This window comes from Acartia tonsa, chromosome 7, assembly GCF_053477335.1.
Source record: "Acartia tonsa isolate MP-2025a chromosome 7, ASM5347733v1, whole genome shotgun sequence".
Taxonomy (NCBI): Eukaryota; Metazoa; Arthropoda; class Copepoda; order Calanoida; family Acartiidae; genus Acartia; species Acartia tonsa.
Genome location: NC_137266.1, coordinates 10,554,158 through 10,575,767, shown reverse-complemented (window position 1 = coordinate 10,575,767; position 21,610 = coordinate 10,554,158). Strand labels below are relative to the sequence as shown.

At 33.9% G+C, this 21,610-nt stretch overlaps 3 protein-coding genes across 11 annotated transcripts in view; all 3 read right to left on the bottom strand.

Annotated features, from left to right (window-relative positions):
• LOC145324812 (U3 small nucleolar ribonucleoprotein IMP3) overlaps positions 1–301 on the bottom strand; it is a 3,868-nt gene extending 3,567 nt beyond the window's left edge. The window contains exon 1 of the mRNA XM_080167480.1: positions 175–301. Coding sequence (XP_080023606.1) covers positions 175–275 — 101 coding nt within the window. The 5' untranslated portion in view covers positions 276–301. The remainder of the gene's footprint in view (positions 1–174) is intronic.
• Positions 299–15,159, bottom strand: LOC145324808 (uncharacterized). 9 transcript variants are annotated; one of them, XM_080167471.1, is made up of 9 exons: positions 15,031–15,159; positions 14,440–14,558; positions 13,456–13,553; positions 11,773–11,875; positions 10,237–10,468; positions 9,651–9,794; positions 2,257–2,914; positions 1,536–1,701; positions 299–1,121 (listed from the first exon to the last, which is right to left on the bottom strand). In XM_080167471.1, exons 1-7 carry the CDS (start codon positions 15,121–15,123, stop codon positions 2,348–2,350), a joined length of 1,356 nt encoding a protein of 451 aa, XP_080023597.1. In that variant the 5' UTR covers positions 15,124–15,159; the 3' UTR covers positions 299–1,121; positions 1,536–1,701; positions 2,257–2,347. The 9 variants fall into 9 exon arrangements, with proteins under 9 accessions (XP_080023597.1, XP_080023599.1, XP_080023598.1 ...); XM_080167473.1 differs by having other exon boundaries at positions 1,577–1,701; XM_080167472.1 differs by having other exon boundaries at positions 299–1,143; positions 1,579–1,701.
• Tip60 (Histone acetyltransferase Tip60) lies at positions 15,032–21,610 on the bottom strand. Its single transcript, XM_080167467.1, has 10 exons — positions 21,440–21,610; positions 20,846–20,947; positions 20,416–20,526; positions 19,877–20,098; positions 19,245–19,356; positions 18,830–18,955; positions 17,575–17,738; positions 17,042–17,271; positions 16,670–16,807; positions 15,032–16,027 (listed from the first exon to the last, which is right to left on the bottom strand). Exons 1-10 carry the CDS (start codon positions 21,576–21,578, stop codon positions 15,896–15,898), a joined length of 1,476 nt encoding a protein of 491 aa, XP_080023593.1. The 5' UTR covers positions 21,579–21,610; the 3' UTR covers positions 15,032–15,895.

The following is a 21,610-nucleotide window of genomic DNA, read 5'->3' as shown; positions in this document are numbered from 1 at the left end:
CCTAAAATAGATATAATCCTCCCCTGAATCAATAAAAAGCTTCAACGTAATAGATAAACATTTCGGTCCAGCAGTTGGCTAAATCCTTCGGTACACACAGACAGACACACAGATACATCCTACTACTTTTATATAGAGATTACAATTTGCCCTTATACTATTAATATAAATTACCTCATAATTTTGTTTTCATGCAAATTATTTGAGGCCTCCCAACTCATAAAGTTGGTTTTCCGCAACAATTTCTCCTCATGATATTTCAATTTTCGCACCATTTTGAAATAATGTTATCTGACTGTCTGAAAAAAATATTTGCTATTTTTAATGAATTTGATAAAGCCACTGTTTTTGAAAACAATAATTTTGAAGTAAAATGAATATTTGAATGTTATTACTATTACCAAAGAGGGTATTTGTAGCCATAAGTATTAATTTCTTATAGCTTATAATGACCTCTATGGATTATAATTGACATTTTTTTCTTTACATTTTGTTGGATACCCTGTTTTAAAGGTCAGCAAGTAGCAAAAGAGAAAATAAATCTGCCATAAAATGGTACAATATGCCTTACTTAAACTTATACATTTTATAAAAAAAATCTTTTAGCAAAAGTTACCTAGGTAAAAATTGAAAATTATGTTTAAAACAACATTCAGTTTTTAAGGGTAAGAAGATACAAACAACAGTTTTATAATTACAACATGTTTAAAATTAACCATCTTTTAAAATCACTATTTTACCACCGAGCCTTTTTAAGAAAGTAAACAGAAAAAATATTTAGAATTAGGAAAATTATGTTAATTTATACAGCACTAAAAATGATCTATTTTTTTCTCACCAGGACATATTAAAAAAAATTATCTTTACTATTTTTTTTTTGGCCAAGATTGAACAACTTGAGGTTTTCCACGCAAAAGAAAATAAGATTTTAAGACAATCTGAATAATTTTGGTTTAATATTTTAAGTGGTGAAACTCTTAAAATCTTTTTTTAAAACTCATAATTATGACATTTTTTACATGTTCAATCTAAGCATATTTTATAAATATTATTGACAAGTATTATTATAAATATTACAGAGCTAAGCTCGTGGTATATAAAATGTGTGTACTTGTTTATCACTGCAATGTTTTACACTATGGACTACAGTGACTGCAAGGTTTAAAGTTTTGTCAATTAGATAAAAGTATATAGAACGTAAAAACAAAGAACTCTAAGGGTTGCTAATTGCCAAACGACTGAACGTTCATGTCATGCCCGCACATATTTACAAGCGGTTTGAGAAGGCCTTCAAATAATCTGAAATAGCCAAAATACAATAATGCACAGAAAGTAGATGACGAAAGAAAACATATGTAAAATAAGTGGTTTTTTTGCGTATTTATGTGTGCTGCGAGATAACTGTGCATTATTAAGTATTGACTATTTTAGAATATTTGTAAGCCTTTGTTTGTCGATAACAATGATGTGTAACCATATCATTAACGTCAATCAATACAAATTTCTATGTGAATTTAGATAATTTAAAAAATAACCAATTGACAAGACTTCGAACCCTATGGTCAAAATAGTCCACACTATGTTTTCAATATTTGTGGCTCTTAATAATTTATCACAATCTATTGTTTGTAGAATTCATCTAAACAGAACAATATTATTCAATAACATATTTCTTTTAATTCAGGAACAGTGATAAGGCTTCTAAAAATCAAATAGGGAGGTGTAATCATTGTTTAGATATCTTAGATGAGGTTTAAAATTTAAATAAACAAATATCTATATCTCAAATTGTCAGGAAGGAAGAGAACATTGGATTCTAAATTACACTAGTACCCAAAGTTTTTTAACAACGTATATTATCAGTTGGCTCAAAAACTGAATTTGATTGGCTGGGCCCCAAAAAAAGTGTCCAAATCTATCATTAATTTTAATCTACAGATAGGGTAATTTGTTTCATCTTCATTGGAGATGTAAATCAGTTTGTTATCGTCCAAAGTTTTGTCCCTTGAGATCCCTGCCAATTCTTGACGGTAAAAAAGACTACCATGCAATTTCTTTAAAATTTATTTATTTGCTGAGTGATAAAAACGCAATTTTTGCGTTATATTGTGGAGTTTTTGTAGTAAGGCATTAAATTCAAAAGAGATATTTCAATTGTCATTCACTTAAGAGCATCTTTACTATATTAACCCTCCTTTAATAAATAAACCTACATCAGAATATTGGTAAGCTATTTATTATTTGTTTTTCAGACACCTTATCGTGATTCCTGAATTATTCAACATTAAAAATAAAACAATGCATTTCCATTAAGATAATAAAATAATATATGCAATATTTATATTGTTTATTTTCCTTTAACAATTTCGGGGGGTGAAAAAGTGAAATTCATAGAGCACGACGTATCGAGGGAGGTTATTTTATCTGTCACAGTTCTGGGGGCAGCAAAGGTAAACACCATCCCGCTAGTGTCCAAGCCGTTGGTCATAACTATAGATTTACTGGCACTTGATTTGTCATCAGTTTTGTTAGCGGCCGACACAACCTCGGATTTGCCATGGCCGTTGGTAACAATAACAGACGGACTACTCGACTTTGTTGAACTGCCAAAGTTTGAAACTAAGCAAGCGGCGGCAGCCGCTATTTTGTTGTCAGCAGCCGTTGATTCTTTATAATTGAAAGCAGAGATGACTGAAGGTTTTTCTTTAACAGGAGAATCATTTCTGGGATGTAGAATTGTCTGTACAGGACTTGAAAATGAAAACATGCTGTGCGTATTTTTTGTTTCTTTCTCCTCAATGCCTACCTTGTCAGTACCAAATGAAAATTTCGGCTCACTAGCAACTGTCGTCAATGGCTTGGTGAGACCAAATATCGGGGGCATTTTTTTATTTTCTGTTGACTTATTATCAGCCTATATTAATAGAAAACTATAGATTGATAGTCTTAAAATAAAGAAATAACACCAGTAGGTATTAAAAAACCAAACATTATAAAAACAAAAAAAATAACCATATACATGAGTGATTTATGAAACAATGTAACAGATCTAATTTAGTTTCCAAAACATGGACAATGACATCTTGACTGATTTTTTTTTATTTCTATTATCTACTAGGTAGGTAGTTAACTAATATCTAAGTATTGACTATATTAACATTCAGAGAGAAAGGGGACAATAGGCTGGGATTCTACATTGGCCGTGTCTACGTCGCGAATCCACCTTCAACTGCAACAGCAACACCAACAGCACCAGCAGAAGAAGCCAAAAGCCAATACCTACAATCTCCCGACCATCCAATTATCATCATCACTACAGCTTCCATGGGTTTTTTAATATCTACGACAAAGTGGGTCATTCCACAGCTGAAACGAGTTTTTAGTTCACCTGACAAAGAATAAGACACCACCAGCTGGTCTTATTCGGCTTCTTCTACTCATAGCTGGCATCGAGCAGAATCCAGGTCCCTGGTTCTGCCCTGTATGTACAAAGAAACTTCTATCTTATGCAGTTGTATGTTGTAAATGCAGTCAATGGCTTCATATCAAATGCTCCCAGCTAAAATCATCCAACGAGCGCAAAAAGTTAAAATCCTGGATTGGACCATGCTGCATGTACACCCCCCCCCCACGTCACATCCCCCGCCCCTCCCCCCCACCCCCCCCGCCCACGTCGTGTTACCCGCCCCCGGACTCCCCCCTTCATCAACCCCCACCCCCGGAACCCCCCATCATCATCCCCCCCTCACCCGGAACCCCCCATCATCATCCCCCCCTCACCCCCAACCCCCCAACACTACTGATCAACATAATAATACTGGCTCCAACATAAAAGTGCTACAATACAACATCAATGGAATAAACAACAAGATTGATGAACTTCTTCATTATATGGAGAAGAGAAAAATCCATATTGCTGCGCTACAAGAAACAAAGCTCACTGGTAAGTCAAAAATGAAGAAAACACCTAATTACACACTCATTCGGAAGGACAGAGGTACCAACAAAGGAGGTGGACTGGCATTCTTAATACACAAGGATATCAGTTTCAATTTAGTACCTACACCACATAGCCACGAACAAGATGTACACTTGGAATCCTTAACCATCAACATACCAAGTAAAGATAACAACAACCTATATCTACGAAACATCTATATTCCACCACAAAGTAGCTGCCAACAACAATATAATCCTCCTTTCAACCACCTTTTTGAAGATCTCGGACCATCATCACTTATACTTGGAGATTTCAACGCTCATCATGAGCTATGGCACACAGAAGCTACTACTGATACCAGAGGAAGGCTCCTTGTTGACTCATTATCTAGCCTAGATTACGGCGTCATCAATGAAGACACCCCCACCAGAGTCCACAACAATTCATCTACATCTCCGGATATCAGCATAGCATCCTCCAATCTCATTCCAACGACCAACTGGAAAACTGAGACTAAAATGAGTTCAGATCATCTTCCAATATTAATCACTTTGACAGCAGAACTGATTAAAACCAACACCAAACACTTTACTTACATCAATTTTAATAAAGCTGACTGGCCCAAGTTCAGAGACTATACTGAAAATATTTTCTCAAAAGCCAAGAAGGTCACAAACATCCACGCAGCTGAAAAATTCTTCCGTAAAACAGTGCAAGAAGCGGCCAGAAAATTTATCCCAGCCGGAAGAATACCTAAGACCTTCAATGCCCTCCCATCAGAAGCTGCCAGATTAATTGACGAACGAGACAATATTAGAGCTAATAACCCTGCTGACGACAGAATTTCAGACCTGAATAAAAACATCAACACACTTATAAATAACTACAGGAAAGATAAATGGAATGAACACCTTACCAACTGTCCAGTAGATTGGCCCAGAATAAGGCCTAATTCATATTACGATGTGCGGGCGTGATTTAATCATAATACATCATGTATAAAATAACTTTCATTAAAAGAAATTTTTAAAAAAATATGGTTCTATTACAGAAAATGCATTTTATTATTAAGATTTTGTTTTTCTAATTTCCATGAACAACGACGACTTTTTTATAATTTAATGCTTTTTCGCATGTGTACGAGTCGTACGATTGTAAACAAACAGACAAATTAAAGTAAATAAATACAACAATATTTTGTTTTCATTAAAATTTCTTTCTTTAATCCTAACATTTTTAATATAAAACTTAGAAATATGTGATAATAATGAAACAGCCTTATGTATTAAATAACCTATAAGATAATATTCTTTTAAAAAGTAAAACTTTTCTATAATTACGGTCTGTATGTCCGTCCGTGCATAACGGATATCTTTATCATTAATTTATACCTTTTATAATTTTCTGTTTAATTTTAAATTTCCTATAATATAACAGTTCAAATTAGAAACAGTAGCAACTCTATAATCGTTACTACAAAGTCCGTACTTATACACATTTTAAACAAACTCATTTTCAAATGAAGTTAAATTCCAACTTATACTTTCTGTGATAGTAATTTATTACATCATTTTATAAACAGTTTTTCGCCAATATTAAATTGAAAAATTATAAGATTACAACTAGTTTTGTTAGTCCTGATAGTCTAACAAAACTGGTATTAATTGTATGTTTTTTTACTTTATTATTCTTGGAAAATTGTCTGTAATATGCTGCTATAAATGATTTTTCAGAAGGGATGAAAACTAGTACTTATCCAGCGGACATTAATCGGTTTTGACTCCATATTTGAAAAATTATTTATCGACACTGAGCTTTTATACGTGATTTTTCAGTATGGCTTAGAATCGTTTCTAATCCAGCGGAAATTAATCGGTTTCTGAGCCATACTGGAAAACACTTTCTAACACTGTCTTTTTATATCCAAAATTTCCTTGCTTGATATTTCTCCGCCTGCATTTTAAAATTTGTATATAATAATTTATGTGTTAATGTTTTTTTTAAAGATAATAATGAACAAGACAAGAAACCAGTGGGCAAAACAAGGGCTCGGCCTTTGTCCTAGTGAATCTTTGCTAAAAAAACAATTACCCCTTGTAAAGGATGTTTTGAATAGATATCTCTTTATAATTGAATGCAAAAAAATAGCACAAAATGTAAAAGATATTTAAAACCAGCTGATCTAGTTAGTTGTACATCTAAAACTAAATCAACTTCGCTGACATGTGGATCAGGTGACAGTTGTAACAAAAGTGAAATGTGTTTGGTGGCAGAAATTCTAACAATATGGAAAATAGCTGGGCTATTTATGTTTGAAAACAAGTATGACAATATCATTAAAAGCGAAGCTCTAAAACGGTAGAACAAATGAACATTAAAATTTGTTGTGTCTGGACTGAATAACCAGAATATAAATGTTTAAGTCTAGACAAAATTAAAAGTCAATTTGTTGTAAAATTTATAAATATAGGCATGTAAAAAAATAGACTTTTAAAGTGACTGGAAAAAATTTCCAACTTATTTGGAGTTTCAAAATTTTGTTATCAATTTAAAAACTGTAAATGACTATGCAGAAAGAAATATTAAACTAATTCAGGCAGGAATATAAGTAACATTATAACAAATATGAATTAGGAACAATTGGACCTTTTATTTATGTTTTTGTACCGAATGAGTCACCATTTTTTTTTAAATTTAAGATCAATTAAAGCTGAAGGAAATATTTTTTTTCGGTTACTAAATATCTTATATTCCCTTTTTAGGATTTCATTGATTGTACAAAAAATGAAGAAAATCGGCAGTGTTATATATTATATAATATCTGCCAAAAAACATAGAAAACTTTTGTCGAATTTAATGACTAAGGATAGAATTTTTTTTGTTTTTTATTAAAGCAATGCAAATAGCGTGGACAATATTTTTAAGAACTTTCATTGGCATAGAATAATCTCATTAAAATTAGGTATTATTATTGATTTCAATGGCTTTAACCAACAGTTTATATACAGAACATAACATATTTTATCCTTAGTCGGAATTCACACATAAAAATTGAAAATTTACCTATTTTTGTTTGTTACCAGTGATTTATGATTTGTTTATGTCTTTAACATTACTTAATTTATTTTTTCAATAGTTTTTTCATGCTCATTTAAAAAATAAAAACTTTTGTTTCTTAAGTTTTAGTTTTTTTCACTAGTTGCTTTGTCATTGTAAATATAAAGCAGTATGTGTTTGTCTGATTTAAATGATCCCTGAATCAATATAAATTCGGTTGTGCTTTTCATTGAATCCATATATAAATCTTTAGGTAGTTTTCAGCTTTATTTGACACTCAACCCTCATTGATTTAATGCTCCAATAAGCTAAGGTATTTAATATCTAAAAACAAGAACTATTCAGTATTCATGCATTTCAGAGAGGCATTGTATTTGTCCTATGCATAATACAGACATGAGAAAAGTAAAATAAGGCTTACTGGTGGATTTTTAACTCTAAACTTATTTTATGTGATTAAATTAGTATTTTTAAAATTAAAATCACGAAACCTTATGTTTATTATGATAGTGAAAATGGAAATCAGTCTGACGAAATCAGTTTTCATCGTAGAAACAAAATTTTTAGCTTAGAATGCCTGTATAGTTAGTGGTTACAAAGTTCGAAGAACCGCACATTGAATTAGGCATAAATAAAAAAGTAGCCTGATTTTGGGCCAGACTAATGTCCAGCAGGTTCAAAGAAACTATGGAAAACCATTAAAAACCTGAATGACCAACCTATCCAGCCGGATAACCATGGTATTAGTTTCAGCAACAAGACTACCAATGATCTAAAAGGAACCAGCTACCGCCCAGTATCTCTACTCTCGCCAGCTGCCAAAACCATCGAATCCCTTCTACTTCCTTATGTCACGGCTGCCATAAGCCTGGCCGACCATCAACATGGTTTCAGAAAGGGAAGATCAACGACTACAGCACTTCAAAGCATAATTGATCACATAAACAAGGGACTGAACAGGAAAAAACCAGTACATCGGACAGTCTCAGTGGCCATAGATTTGTCAAAAGCCTTTGACACAGTAAACCATCACCTACTTCTGAATGATATTAACAACCTTCCACTGAATGACCATATAAAGCGATTCCTGTGTGCTTACCTGAGAGGACGACAGACCTTTGTGGTCTTCAGAAATTCAAAATCTACCTACAGAAAGGTAAAACAGGGCGTACCCCAAGGGGGTGTGCTATCTCCCATCCTTTTCAACCTGTACATGGCATCCATGCCCAGCCCTCCAGGTAGTTTTAAACTTGTCTCCTATGCAGATGACGGAAACCTGTTAAATTCTGGACCTAAGATTGAGCCACTTGTTGAAGAATTAAATTCTTACCTGTCCATCCTAAACACTTGGTTCAAAAGCAGAAATTTGTTTATTTCACCATCAAAATCCTCCACCACACTTTTTACAACAGCCTCGAGTGAAGTCAGTACCACCCTGGACATAATTATTGATGGTGAAAGTGTACCAACAGTCAAAAAACCTAAGATCTTAGGAGTAACCTTTGACAATCTACTTTCCTTCAGGCAACATGCTACAGACCTGAAAACAAAACTTCAGGCAAAGAACAATGTTCTTAAAGCTCTTGCTGGCTCCGCCTGGGGGAAAGAAAAAGAAGTTCTTGTCACTACATACAAAGCCATTGGTCAGTCAGTATTAAATTATTGCTGCCCCATCTGGACACCTTCCCTAAGTGCCACCTCATGGAAGGATCTCCAGACAGCTCAAAATGCCGCCCTCCGTTTTGCTACTGGCTGTCATCTAATGACAGACATAGACCACCTTCATCACGAGACCAAAATAATGCGAGTAAAGCCACACTGTGAGATGCTTAGTCAGCAATTTTTACTGTCTACACAGCAACCCAGCCACCCCAACAGAATAAACCTATCTGACCCCCCACCCCCCCGCCAAATGAAAAATACACTGTCTTCAAAATTTGGCGAGAAAATCCAACAGATATCATATCCTGAATTGCCTCCTGATATCTACAAAAAACAGCTGAAGAATATCCATACCAGTTGTGTCCGAGAAGAAATAACCAGCATGGCAAACAATAAGGTCCTAAATGCCACCCCCCCAAAGATCTCAGACTCTGAAAAGGTCCTACCCAGAGAAACAAGATCCACACTTGCCCAACTGAGATCTGGCTACAGTAATTATTTAAATAGTTACAAGGCCCGTATTAGCCAGAATCAACCTACACCAATACAAGATATTTGTCCTCACTGCAATGACGCATCACACACCACTAAGCACCTTTTCAACTGTCGAGGCAATCCCACAACACTAAATGTCAGAGACCTCTGGTCTAAACCCTTGGAAGCAGCCAGGTTTTTAAACCTGGTCCGAAATGATGATGATCCAGGTTGAGATGACGAGGGCTAAACAAACAAACAATAGGCTGTTTATTACGTTAGTCCCCAAAGTTTTAAATATAGTTTTCTTATTCGATGTGTTAAATTTGGGGACTTTTATTACTGAGTTTTGATTAGTTGGTTTATTAAGTTGAGTGTTCAAACGTTTTAACCACTAATCTTAATCTTCAGAAGGGGTAATTTTGTGTGTCATAATTGGGGATGTACAACAATTAATCGGCCTTTGTCTTATCCCTTTAGATCTCAGATTAGATTTATATTCTATAGTTTTATATGCCTTAATATCAGCTTTATTGTTGTTATTTTCTGTTGTTGTGATTGGGGGCGCTGTTGTGGTTGTTGTGGGGGTGGTGATGGGTTCCTTCACCACTTGGGGTGCAGGGGTTGAGGTGGCGAAGGAAAAGTTGGTCGTACTGCTCACCTGATGATATATCGTTTATAATAATTTTCATTGTATTTCAGAAGCGCAGCTACTCTACAAGACATTTAAGTCTGTTAGTATTGGTCAGCTGACATTTATTTACTACATGCATGCAGAGTAATCTCTTCTCAAGTCTTATACAATTTTGTGAACACATTTCGTGATGAAATATTTGGAACATTTATTGAACCTCCCCCATTTCGGTTTAGTTTCCTATAATATTTCATTTTTTGCTCCTTCGCAAAATAGTATCTTTCTCAATTTTTGGCAGGTGGGTGCCCTAAAACCCAGAATATAGCCAAAAACCAGTAGGAATAATAAATTCATTAAGAGCATAGGCCAATCGGTCCAACGGTTTGAAAGATCTAAAGCTTAATCAGCACCAATGATTGACTGACAAACATCGTTCTACTTAATATAATAGAAATTTACTGTAACTTACCTTAAGCTGTGGCACATTATTTTTAAGAAAATCTGGGAGGGGTGGGGGCGGCTCCTCATTTTCCATTGGGTCCATGGCTCCCCCACGACCTGTCACTTTGCTGCGCAACTTTCCACCACCCGCTCCGCCTCCCGTCAGTGGGGTGGAGAATGAGCTAAGCGGCATACTGCTCGGGGCAGGGGGTGGGTGGCTACTGCCTGTGCTTGTTTCAAGTCCATAAGGTGTTGTAGGTCTAGAAAATATATACATAGAGGTTTAAGGTAGCATAACCGACATACAAACGGAGCAAGTAAATTAAATGTTTCAGACACACAATCACATACGGACATTTTGAATTATAGAGTAGAGTAGTGCAGAAAGGGATAGTTTCACGAAGTGCATTTAAAAAATAGTGAACTGTAAGTTTTTTCTATTTTAAATAACGTAGTAGTGCATAATATAAAGTTATTGATTAAAATTAAGAGATTTTACCAGGGATTTTCCTTAAAAAATGAGTTTTTCATTTTTATTTTCAACTTCGTTGCGTGTTATATATGGCAAAAACTTTTTTGTCATAAGTACAACTTTAGATAGCATTTACTAGTTAATAGAACTTTAAACTTTTTATACAACAAAATACACATAACAACAAAGAATGACCAATAAAATATTCAGTATGGTACTTAGAGTAGTGATCTTTTTATATGTCTTAGTAGAATATATTAGGCATTTGATAGATATGATTGTGATAAAGAATTTTATCATTGACCTGACCAAACTTTTTTTATTTGACAATATCTAAAAGAGTTAGTGATTTGCAACATAAATTACATGAGAATGGTCTTTTTATATATATATATATGTTGTATGGTTAGTTGGTATTTACGCGTAAGATAATGTTTATATTGTAAGTAAACCGGATGGTTTTCTCTATTTTTTTAAAAAGAATTTATAGAAAACCTGTCCTATAGTAAACCGGACGTTATTTTTTTATGTTTTTTAAGTAACTTGTCCCAAGGGAAACCCCTGTTCAATTTTTTTATAACTCTTGTGAAATATGTGGAAAAAGATTATCTAAAATTGGTGTTTTGGCTATACATATTTGGAAAAAAGTAGACCATTCTCATGTAATTTATGTGGCAAATCTTTTTAACTTTTTTCGTTATTGTCAAATAAAAAAAGTTTGGTCTGGTCAATGTTAAAAATTCTTTAACATATAATCATATCTATCCAATGCCTAATATATTCTACTAAGACATATAAAAGTTCACTACTCTAAGTACCTTAACTCTTTAAATACACTTCATAGAACTATCCCTTTACAAGTTTTACCCCTAGAGTAAAACAATAGAGGGGGGTGGGGGTTAAATAACTGTAATGTCCCCTTACCGAGGATCCTGAACCGGCTGTCAATGGGGTCTTTGATAATCAACCAATAGCGGCGGGAATGTTAACACAGCCAAGTCGCTACAAAAGAGCAGAAAGCAATTTGCTAGCAGGTGGTGGATCCAGGTAATTTCCTTGTTATACATTTATACTATAGATTTATTGTTTTACCTGCTGTTATTTAGTGAAGCCATGGGTGTGATATGATTGACTCTGGGGGGCCGGCTACGGTGGGCACTAAGCGGGGAATACAGTTTACGGAATGGTGGTCCACCTACAAAAAAAAACAAGGATGACAACATCCATAAGAAGCGCATCAAAAAAAGTCATGGAAGGTCAAACAGCCAAAGTTATACAGTAGATGTTAAGTAATTATAAGAAGGGAGAAGAAAGGAAAAAATGAGAAGGGTAGTTTTATCCCAAGGGACATAAAAAGAAATTAATAGGGTAGTTGCACCAAGTGCATTTAAACTTGAATTTAGAGAACTGCATATTTTTTCTTATTAAAAGTTTAAGCTACACCTATAGAACTAACTTATATTTGAAAGATTTTGAATTTTCTACCCAGTAGTTTAAAAAATATCAAGACTTAAACATAACGCTTTTTTTGGATATATGCAATGCAACTTATATGGCTGTCCTGTTTTCGCAAAAACAGCATTCTGACAGTTTTAGTGATGCCTAATTGAGTGCTATTTATTGTAATACAAAATTATATATGTTAGATGGTATTCTTGTAACTTTACTTATGCTTGCAATCAAACTTGTTAAATTCACTTCATGCAACTATCCCTTTTTTTTTGAATTGGTGAAAGAAGTTAAGCTAGATACCCAAAGGCATACAAATCAATAAACTTTCATATAGTAAAATAAAAAATTTACTTAGAATGTTGAAATGTTGTTGTAAAAAAATATATAATATACCTACAAATTACAATCAATGTAAATTTTTAATGTAAGGGGGGGGTTTTTAATGCAACCATCTCGTAATCAATGTATAAATGGTAATTAGAGTTCGAATTTCGATATAAAATTTTGGGCGTTATCCTCTTAGAAATTTTTTTTGCAATTTTTTGCAATTTTGTACCCCCCCCCCGCCTACCGACGAACAACTATTTTAGGTTAGGTTAGGTTTTAGGCTAGGGAGCCGAGCGCTGCGGCTAGGCAGGCAAGGGGGCCGAGCGCTGCGGCTAGGCAGGCAAGGGGGCCGAGCGCTGCGGCTAGGCAGGCTAGGGAGCCGAGCGCTGCGGCCAGAGTTCATAGTTCGCTGTCGGGGGGGGGGGGGGGGGGGGGGTACTCAAATTTTCAAAATTGAAAAAAAAATTTCTAAGAGGATAATACCAAATTTTGCATGAGTAATCCTTGGTAGGTCTATTTTCCCTAAATCAAACAAAAAGTTGGAAAAGTAACGGCTAACGGCTGGCAGCTCAGCCGCTTAGTAATTTTTTGGCTTTTTTTATGGAAATAAATCACGAAACCTCTCTCCACATAATGCTCTTTTCCGATCCAAAAAGTTTTTAAACGATTCTAGCCGGTAGTTGCTGGTACTAGAAATCTAAAAAAATATTTTATGTAGGATCATTTCACATGATTTAAAGCAAAAATCTGTTTTAAAATGTTGATTTCTACGTAATTTTTGACAGATTTGCCCTAAAATAGCCAAAGAACGGCTAAACGGCTGAGCCGTTAGCTGTTACTTTTTCAAGTTTTTGTTCGATTTAGGGAAAATAGACCTACCAAGGATTACTCATGCAAAATTTCAGATCGAAATTCGAATTCTAAGTGCCATTTATACATTGATTACGAGATGGTTGCATTAAACCCCCCCCCCCCTTTTTCAATGTAATTTCTTACCTAAAGGAGAGCCACTCTGCATTGGCCCTGTGCCTAAACGGGGACGTTTCCTCGCTGATCCGGTCAACCCCAAGGAATTGTTCAGCTCTTCGGCAACCCTAAAAAAATAAGTTAATAGAAGGCATGGATCTAAAGGGATAACGACAATGGTCGATAAATTGATGTATATCTCCAATGCTGATACAAAAAATACCTATTTTTTATATTACAATTAGTGGTATAAACGTTTGGACACTCAACCTAATGTGCAAACCAATCAGAATTAAATAAAAGAAGGTGTTAAGCCACGAATATGAAAACGTTATTTTTTTGAGGACTAGTGTTATTAAACACCCCAATTTACCATCCCTCCCAGGGAATAGGAAACTTTTTTTTTTAAAGCTTTATTAGGGTTGACAATCCGAATCCGAATCCGGAATCCGCCCAATTTTTGGCAAATTTTGGAATCCTAATACGATTCAGGAATCCGTTTTTTAATAGCGGATTCGAATTCTTAATTGGTAGGCTAAAATTAGCGTCTTGAGTTTTTTCTTTCAACTCCCCCTTTTTGAAGGCAAAGATTATCATCATTATATATAATATCTTTTAAAATCAGGTTCGATTCTCGGAAGTGAATTATAGAGAACACCAAGAACATAAATTTTTAGGACATATGTATCACTTGAAATTTTGAATTTAAAAAAGCCTTTTAAAATATTGCTAGAATCCGGAATCCGCCATTTTTTAGACGGATACTTGTAAGAATCCGAATCCGGTCCAAAATTTGACGGATTGCCATACCTACATTTTATTAAAAACTACCTAGGTGTATATTATATATTAGAACGATTAGTTAAAAAAAAACTTGTTTTATATGTCTCCGTGGGCTATTTCTCTTGTAAGGGTTAATGAAACGATATGGTAAAGGAAAAGTCAATTAGCTATCTGTTAAAAGGTATCTATATGAGTATTATTTTTGAAATGTAGAGATGTTCTAATCCTTACCTTTTTCTGTCAATATTTAGTGTGGGAATTTTTTCACTGTCCTTTAGGGGTGTAGACATCTTTTCCAGTGTGTCAAGAATCAGTTTAGCTGTTGTGCTCATGGCGTCTGTGGGGGGACCCTAGAATATCATGTCATTTATTTTAGGATTATAATTTCCGGTATGGATTTGATACCGATTAATATCCGCTGGATTAGACCTGGTTCTGAGCTATAATGAAAATCATGTATTGTAAAGGTTCACAGTCAGTTTTAACAGATAACAAGAAATTAATATTTTATTATCCGTGGAAAGCTGGAAGTTACAATGCGATAAATAAATATTACAACACAGGGACAAAATAAAGACATCATTGGAACAAGGACTTTTTACTTAGTGAATATAGATAAGTAACAACATTCTGATAATTTTCATTATTTTTGATTACATTAAACTTTAATATATGTATATAGTTAAAGAGCTTAGGTATTAAAAAAGTTAAGACGGTATTATAACGTAATTTAGATGTTCTATGATCAGAAAAACGTTAATATTCAAGAAAAAAAATAGTTTAGGTAGGTGTTACTTAAGATTTAAAAAACTTATCACAAACCTTTGTTTCTTCTGATTTAGTGTAACTATTAGCACTACTCCTTCCAGAACTGCTTCCACTACTCGTGCCACTCCGCCCAAACAACCGCTTCATTCTTGTTTTTTTTTAGATTCTATCTGAAATTTTAACAATAATAGTATGTATTATTTAGGCTGTTTCCCTCAAAATGGTTAGTCGAGCACAGAAAACCTCGCCCTAACTTTTTTTTCTTAATAAAAAGGGGCAGGGATGGTTTTTGTGTGTTTAAGTTAGGTTATATCATGGATTGTACAGTTTAACCCCACAAGGTTAAGGCAACACAGGTAAAAGCCCCGTATTGTTAGGGCCCCCACAAGGGGTAGAGTGAGAAGAAAACTACCCCTTTGCCATTTTTTCCAAGGATAGGGGGGAGGCGGGGTTCTGTGCTACGAAAGCACTTTGAGGGAAACACCTTTTTTATTTCTTGAAGAAACAGGTACATATGAGTGCATATTACATTTTTTTAAATATAAACATAGATTTTCAAAATCAATTGTAAAACAGGAACCTAAACCAAAATAGTTCAAGCAAATGTTTGAAAGAAATTCAAGCAAAATTGAGGGTGTGAGTAAAATATCTAAACTGATTTTTTTGTACATCCCCATTATTATTTTTTTCATTGATCATCAATTTTTCAGAAGGTATCTATATATCAGTTTACAATAGATGAAACAAATAGCAATAATATAAATTGCAAAAAATATTCTTTGATTTTAGGTATTTTGCTTTAAAAAGTGTTATTGATCGTATTTTTGAAAAAAGGTAAGCTACAATATGAAAAGCAGACGCATATAAAAATCCGTGAATCTAATAAAATATTACAAATGTGAGAAAAAGACATAGCAAATCATTTTGATCGTTTAGACCAGTCCTTAGGGGTCCAGTGTAAACTTCTGGAGTCAATTCTGACTGTCCGCCTGTTCTGTTCTTTCTGGTATTTATCCAAGAGGTCCTTCTGTAGACAGATAATATACTGGCCCTGAAATTTGTAATCAATGTTTGATTTGGAAAAGATTTGTGATCGATTTATAAAAAAACACAATACATTTAGGTATGCAAACATAAAGTTATAAGAAAAAGAGAAAATGTCTTCCTTCCCAATAGCCCTAAGAAAAAATCAATCTCTTTCATCCTCATTAAGTTAAAGTGCTCCTAGTGACTACCCCGTCAACATAAAGTACCTATTTTTTGTTTTCTTTGAAAGTAATCTTTTAATAAATAGATTTAGACTTAGAATGAGTACGCTATCTTTTAATCAAAAACATTATTTCAAGTGCAGGAGTGTATATTCTGCACAAGATTTATTTTTTTCCCCGGCTACAAAATATTTTAGTTTTTTATTTTTTTCTTACCAAGTAGAGGGGGAAATGGAAAAATATTTAAAGAACTATATTTTATTTATTTTATCCCTCCTACCACACATTTTTTAGTTTTTTTTCACCAAGGAAGGGGAAAAAAGAAAAAAATGTTTCAGTTTTCTTAATTTTTACATTTTTTTCCCCTCCAACCAATTATTTTTATTTTTTCCCCTCCACCTGAGCAGGGGATCCCATGTAGAATATAAACCCCTGTTCAAGTGTAAATTACATAGATCTATTCTATCACAAACTAATTACCCCACCTTGTAATAGTTGATTAGATTCATTGACTGTAGTGTAGAAATAACATCTTCCTTCTTAATACTCGTCTGCTCACATATATCATTGATTGTTATCTGGGGTGCTTCGTTGTCTTCTCCTGCTTTGGTGTTTAAAATAACCTACAACAAATATAAAACATTCAATATGATAGGTTATAATATAATAACTCAACCATTGAGATAAACTATGCCTTCTTTAAAAACTGTTTAACTAGAAAATAGCCCTAAATTTTAATATTCAATAGGAAGCAATATTATTAACTATGTCTATCCGCATGTAAATTTGTTGTGTCTTTGGTTGTTATTATCCTTGTTAAAATTGTATGAAATTAAATGATTATAACTATTATTTACCTGTAAAATTGCATAAGTCCAATAACTTCTATAGGACAACAATCCCAAATCGGACAAAGGTTTTTCTGGGCTGCCCGTCTTTCCTTCAAACTTGGACAATTCATAAGAAAACTCAATCAACAGTTTTCCATAACTTTTTCTTTGGTAGGGAGGAAGGACAAGGATACAGGCCACGTTGTAGTCTTCGCTTGATTCTTTCTCTTTGGAGAAATATCCAACAATATGACAGCCTAGAAAAGAGTTCAATTTTAAATTCTAGGTCGATTAGCCATATTATCCAATAACTTTGGATCATACTACGTTAGTTTTATTCCAAAAATTAAAAGCGCTGTTCGTTTTTCTGATTCTTATTTATTGACTAGCGGCTATGCCCCCAGCGGCCTCAAGGGGCACTTGTGGTGGGGGAATCGACTCCCGCCCATTTTCAGTGTTAGTTTTATAAAAAAAAATTATCGGTTCCACAGTTAGCGAAATCATTTGGTATAAGACAAACACAGAACCTGTTACTTTATTAAGGATATTTTTAAAATTACCTTTAATGTCAGTTTCACACATGACATAGAAAAGAAAAGGATCCGTATCATAATACAAAGTTTTATGGTCCAGAAACAGCTTGGCCAGCAGACACAAATTCTGTGCGTAGATCTTGTTTTTACGCCCGTCAATTTCGAAAAATGAAATTGAATTTTTCCTGTATCATTAAAATAATCTGTTAAAATAAAATTACAATGTCTATAAAACTAACAAATGAAGGAATCATAAATTAAACATATAATGGTGTGATCTCTCTATCACAAGTGGAATACAACCAACCTCTACAATTTTCAATACTTTTCTAGCCTCTTTGTGGAGGTTTCCCTTAATTCATCTAATGGTAACTACCCTAAGATAGATGAAACCATCAAATATTTAAAGGGGGGAGGCGGAAGTGACACTTTTTAAAACCAAATCTAAAAGTCAAAGGAATTCTACTAAATAAAAAGTTACAGCTCTGAGATTTGACATAGCAGTTGCTTTTAAGATGTACAATATGGAACTGTAAAGAAATAGCATCGGAACCGCCACTCCCGCCGAAAACTGCCGATTTTTTTGCCTTTTCTCGCCAAATTCAAATACAAAGAACGACATAAAGGTCAGAGGCTGCAAATGCACTAGAAGAGAAGTGTGGTTTTACTAGAAGTATGACGTCGTTCAATATATTTACACCTGACATTTTTTTTTAGTACTGACATATTTGAAGTGTAAAGTGAAAATATAAGAGAAATATTTATTAAAACAAAGTTTATCTCAAATGATTGAAAATTGTCTAATTTGGCGAGAAAAGGCAAAAACAAAATTTGGCGGGAGCAGCGGTCCACCGCCGTGTCTTCACATTTCCATATTGTACCTCTCTAAAGCAACTGCCATACCAAATTTAAGAGCTGTAACTCTTAATTTAGTTGAGTTCCTGTGACTTTTAGTTTTGGTTTCAAAAAGTGTCACTTCCGCCCCCTCCCTTTGATAATATAAAACTTAAGATATTTTATTACCTACTTTATTACTTAGGTAATTTTGTCAATATAGAAATATTTGGATCATGAAAAGAAAACAAGTAGCGGGTTTCATCGTAATTTGACAGTAGCTTTTCTCCTATTCCTAGCCCCTTCGAGGGGCTCTTAACCTCCAAGCAATTATTAATATTTACCTAACCAAGCCTAAATTTATCAAAAGCTACTGTGCAAATACGATGAAGCCCGTTACTTCGTTTTCTTTCCATACATATTTTTTATAAAGATTATTTTCCTGTATATTTCATTTCCAGGTGGGTGCTTCAGGTTGCACTTTGTTAAATGTCTACCCAGGCAGGTACGAGACTTGACATATTTCAAACAGAACTCACAAATATAAATACAGGGTAATGATACCAGTTCCTGTTTTAAAATACAAGCATTAATGTATATATCATAGAAAAGCAAAAATGCTTTTTAACAAACAAAAAAATCTAAAAAGAAGCCTATTTATATGTACTATGACAAACTTTGGCAAAAAAAAACATTTTAATGAGAAGTAGTAAGCATGTTTATTCAATGATTTGCCACAAAATATTGAACAAATCTACTCTTTCTTTGTACAAATTTAACAATGTATATCTATTTTTCATTCTAGCATTTTTATGATTAAAAATCTACGACACTAACTATGAGAAATGCTTAAATTTTCCTGTGGATAGGGAGAGAAGTACCATGGTTTGATTCTATGTCTGCCCAGCTCAATAAGCTCCACATTTTTCATTCGCGTTATTGCATCGTCGTGTGTACCAGGCGCGGCCAGAGATCCTTAAATTGGTGTTGCGTTGACAATACTGCTTCATGCATGTACAATGTACAACGTATATGGATGCAGGGATCTAATTGGATAAGGCAATGGCCGATAAATTTATGTGCATCCCCAATGATGATACGATACACAAAATTACCCCTTCTGTGCATGCATTACAATTAATGGTTGAAACGTTTGGACAATCAAGTTAATGAACCAACCACTGAAAATGCATTAAGAGTCCCCGTAGTTAATAAGCCAACGAAAAAGAAAACATAATAATAAAACTTTAGGGACTGTAATAATAAAAAGCCCATGTCCCCTCCCTCTCTGTTAAGGATAAGATAAAATTGAAGTCAGAAAATGAAATCATTTCAGTAGTTAGGAATATGAAACCATTTCTAAAACAAATCTTTATCGGCATATGGGAGGTATTATACGTTGGTCCACTCTATTCTAGCTCAAAACCAATATACGAGTAGAAAAAAGTTTCTCTGAAGTGCAAAACCTATTTGGTTTTTGTTATTAAATATTTACCTGTCAATCTAGGAGCACTAGAAGGTGACTTTTCTGTTTCCTTCTTTTCTACATTTACGCTTAAATTCAAATTAGCCGTAGACACATCCAGAGTTGGGGTGTCGGGCACAGGCGTGTCTGGTGTCTCTGTACTGCTCTGGGATTTGCGTTTTCTGGCGGTCTTCTTCTGCAGGGCGGCTTGTAACACCGTTGGTCCAGTCACTATTGGGCTTTCCTCTAGTCCTGAATTGAACATACTATTATGAATATGCAATATGAATTATATCAATATCTTTTGTAATGTACATCAAGATATAATTTTACTTTTAATTTTGGAATATAGCTTCATAGAACCATGTAGTACGAGGCAAATGTTATCAAAGATCTATAACATGATTTGATGATTTTAACTATTATTCTGAATTAGGAAAGCAAAGAACAATAAAAAAATATGTCTAACAATTACCTGATAAGGCCGTTGTGTATTGTTTCAGAATCATACTTAGATAACTTGTCTACAATTTTTCTTTTTTTATTAGATATAAGGTCACATTTTATACCTGGAGAAGGTGGTCTCGAGACAGGACCAGAGGCTGGAACAGTCACAGCTCTTTTTGGTGTGTTCAGTCCAGTGTTTACAGTGGTGTTCGCATGGCTTTTGTCTTCTTTCCCTTAAAAATATCAACAACCTTAATATATCTATAAAAAAGGTATTTTTTTCTTCAAAGGGTTCTTGAATTGAAACCTTTTTAATTAACTTATTTTCTTAGAAAAAAAAAATTTTAAACCTAGCAGAAAAAAGGTTAGGTATAGAGACTTAGTGTCATATGAACTGTGCAGGTAATTTGGGGGTTTGAATTACAGAAAATGTAAATTCTTCCTTTTAAAAAAGGTACTGTCAATAAATCACTAATAATTAAATGACTCGCTTTGTTCCTCTAACTATCAAATATATCAAATACCTTAAATGCTACGCTACCATAATCTTACCAGTGGGAGGTTCAATTTTTCTTGTGTCCAATCTGTCTTCTGTAACCCATTCGTCCAAACGCTTGTTGTAGTCCACGTAGTGAACATAATATTGGAATACACCTAAAAAATACATAAAAGAAGGATGACAACATCCATAAAGGCAAAGTTCTAAAATCAGATGGAAAGACAAACGAACAATAACTCTTGTAGAGTGTCAAAACTTTAAAAAATTATTCAAAGGTATAAACAAAATTGTAAAAACTTGTTGCGTAAAATCAGTAGGTACTATGTTTAAGGACATACTTCCATATTTAGGACTTGATTACAGGGATGCTTAGCTTATAATTTTGTACTTTTTTGCTTTAAAATTTTTAAAAATCATATGCATAGGATAATTATATCATACAAAGAATGTTGGCAAAAAAGTTAAAAATCGGCATATTTTAAATGGGACTTCTGAAATGTATAGGACAATTATTGCATGTCTAAATTACCGAAAAGAGCTCTGACCATTACACACGGAACTTAATTACAGAAAAGCTTCACTTTTAAAAAGTTATTATAGTAACAATGCAAAGTCCTAATAAAGCTTTTTAATTTATCAAAGCTAACCTTTAATCTGTCTAATACTGATAACTTCGGCTTTAGGCCAGTCTTCTGTATTTTTCATACGAACAGGCAGTTTACATCCCTCCGTGACTGCGGACAATCCATCGGATATTATGCTTAAAGCATCATCCATCTTGGACATAACGTTTTAAACTTATTTTGGTGATTCTTTTT

Excerpts from the sequence above, each read along its gene's own strand:
- LOC145324808 (XM_080167468.1), bottom strand. The coding sequence starts at position 15,123 with ATGAAGCGGTTGTTTGGGCGGAGTGGCACGAGTAGTGGAAGCAGTTCT. Across the intron at positions 11,876-13,455 it reads GCAGAGTGGCTCTCCTTTAG|GTGGACCACCATTCCGTAAA; the intron begins GTAAGAAATTAC and ends TTTTTTTTGTAG. Across the intron at positions 9,795-10,236 it reads ATAATGTGCCACAGCTTAAG|GTGAGCAGTACGACCAACTT; the intron begins GTAAGTTACAGT and ends ATATATCATCAG.
- Tip60 (XM_080167467.1), bottom strand. The coding sequence starts at position 21,578 with ATGTCCAAGATGGATGATGCTTTAAGCATAATATCCGATGGATTGTCC. Across the intron at positions 19,357-19,876 it reads TAGTGCTCCTAGATTGACAG|GATCTCTGGCCGCGCCTGGT; the intron begins GTAAATATTTAA and ends CACCAATTTAAG. Across the intron at positions 17,739-18,829 it reads CACCCACCTGGAAATGAAAT|ATACAGGAAAAATTCAATTT; the intron begins ATACAGGAAAAT and ends ATTATTTTAATG.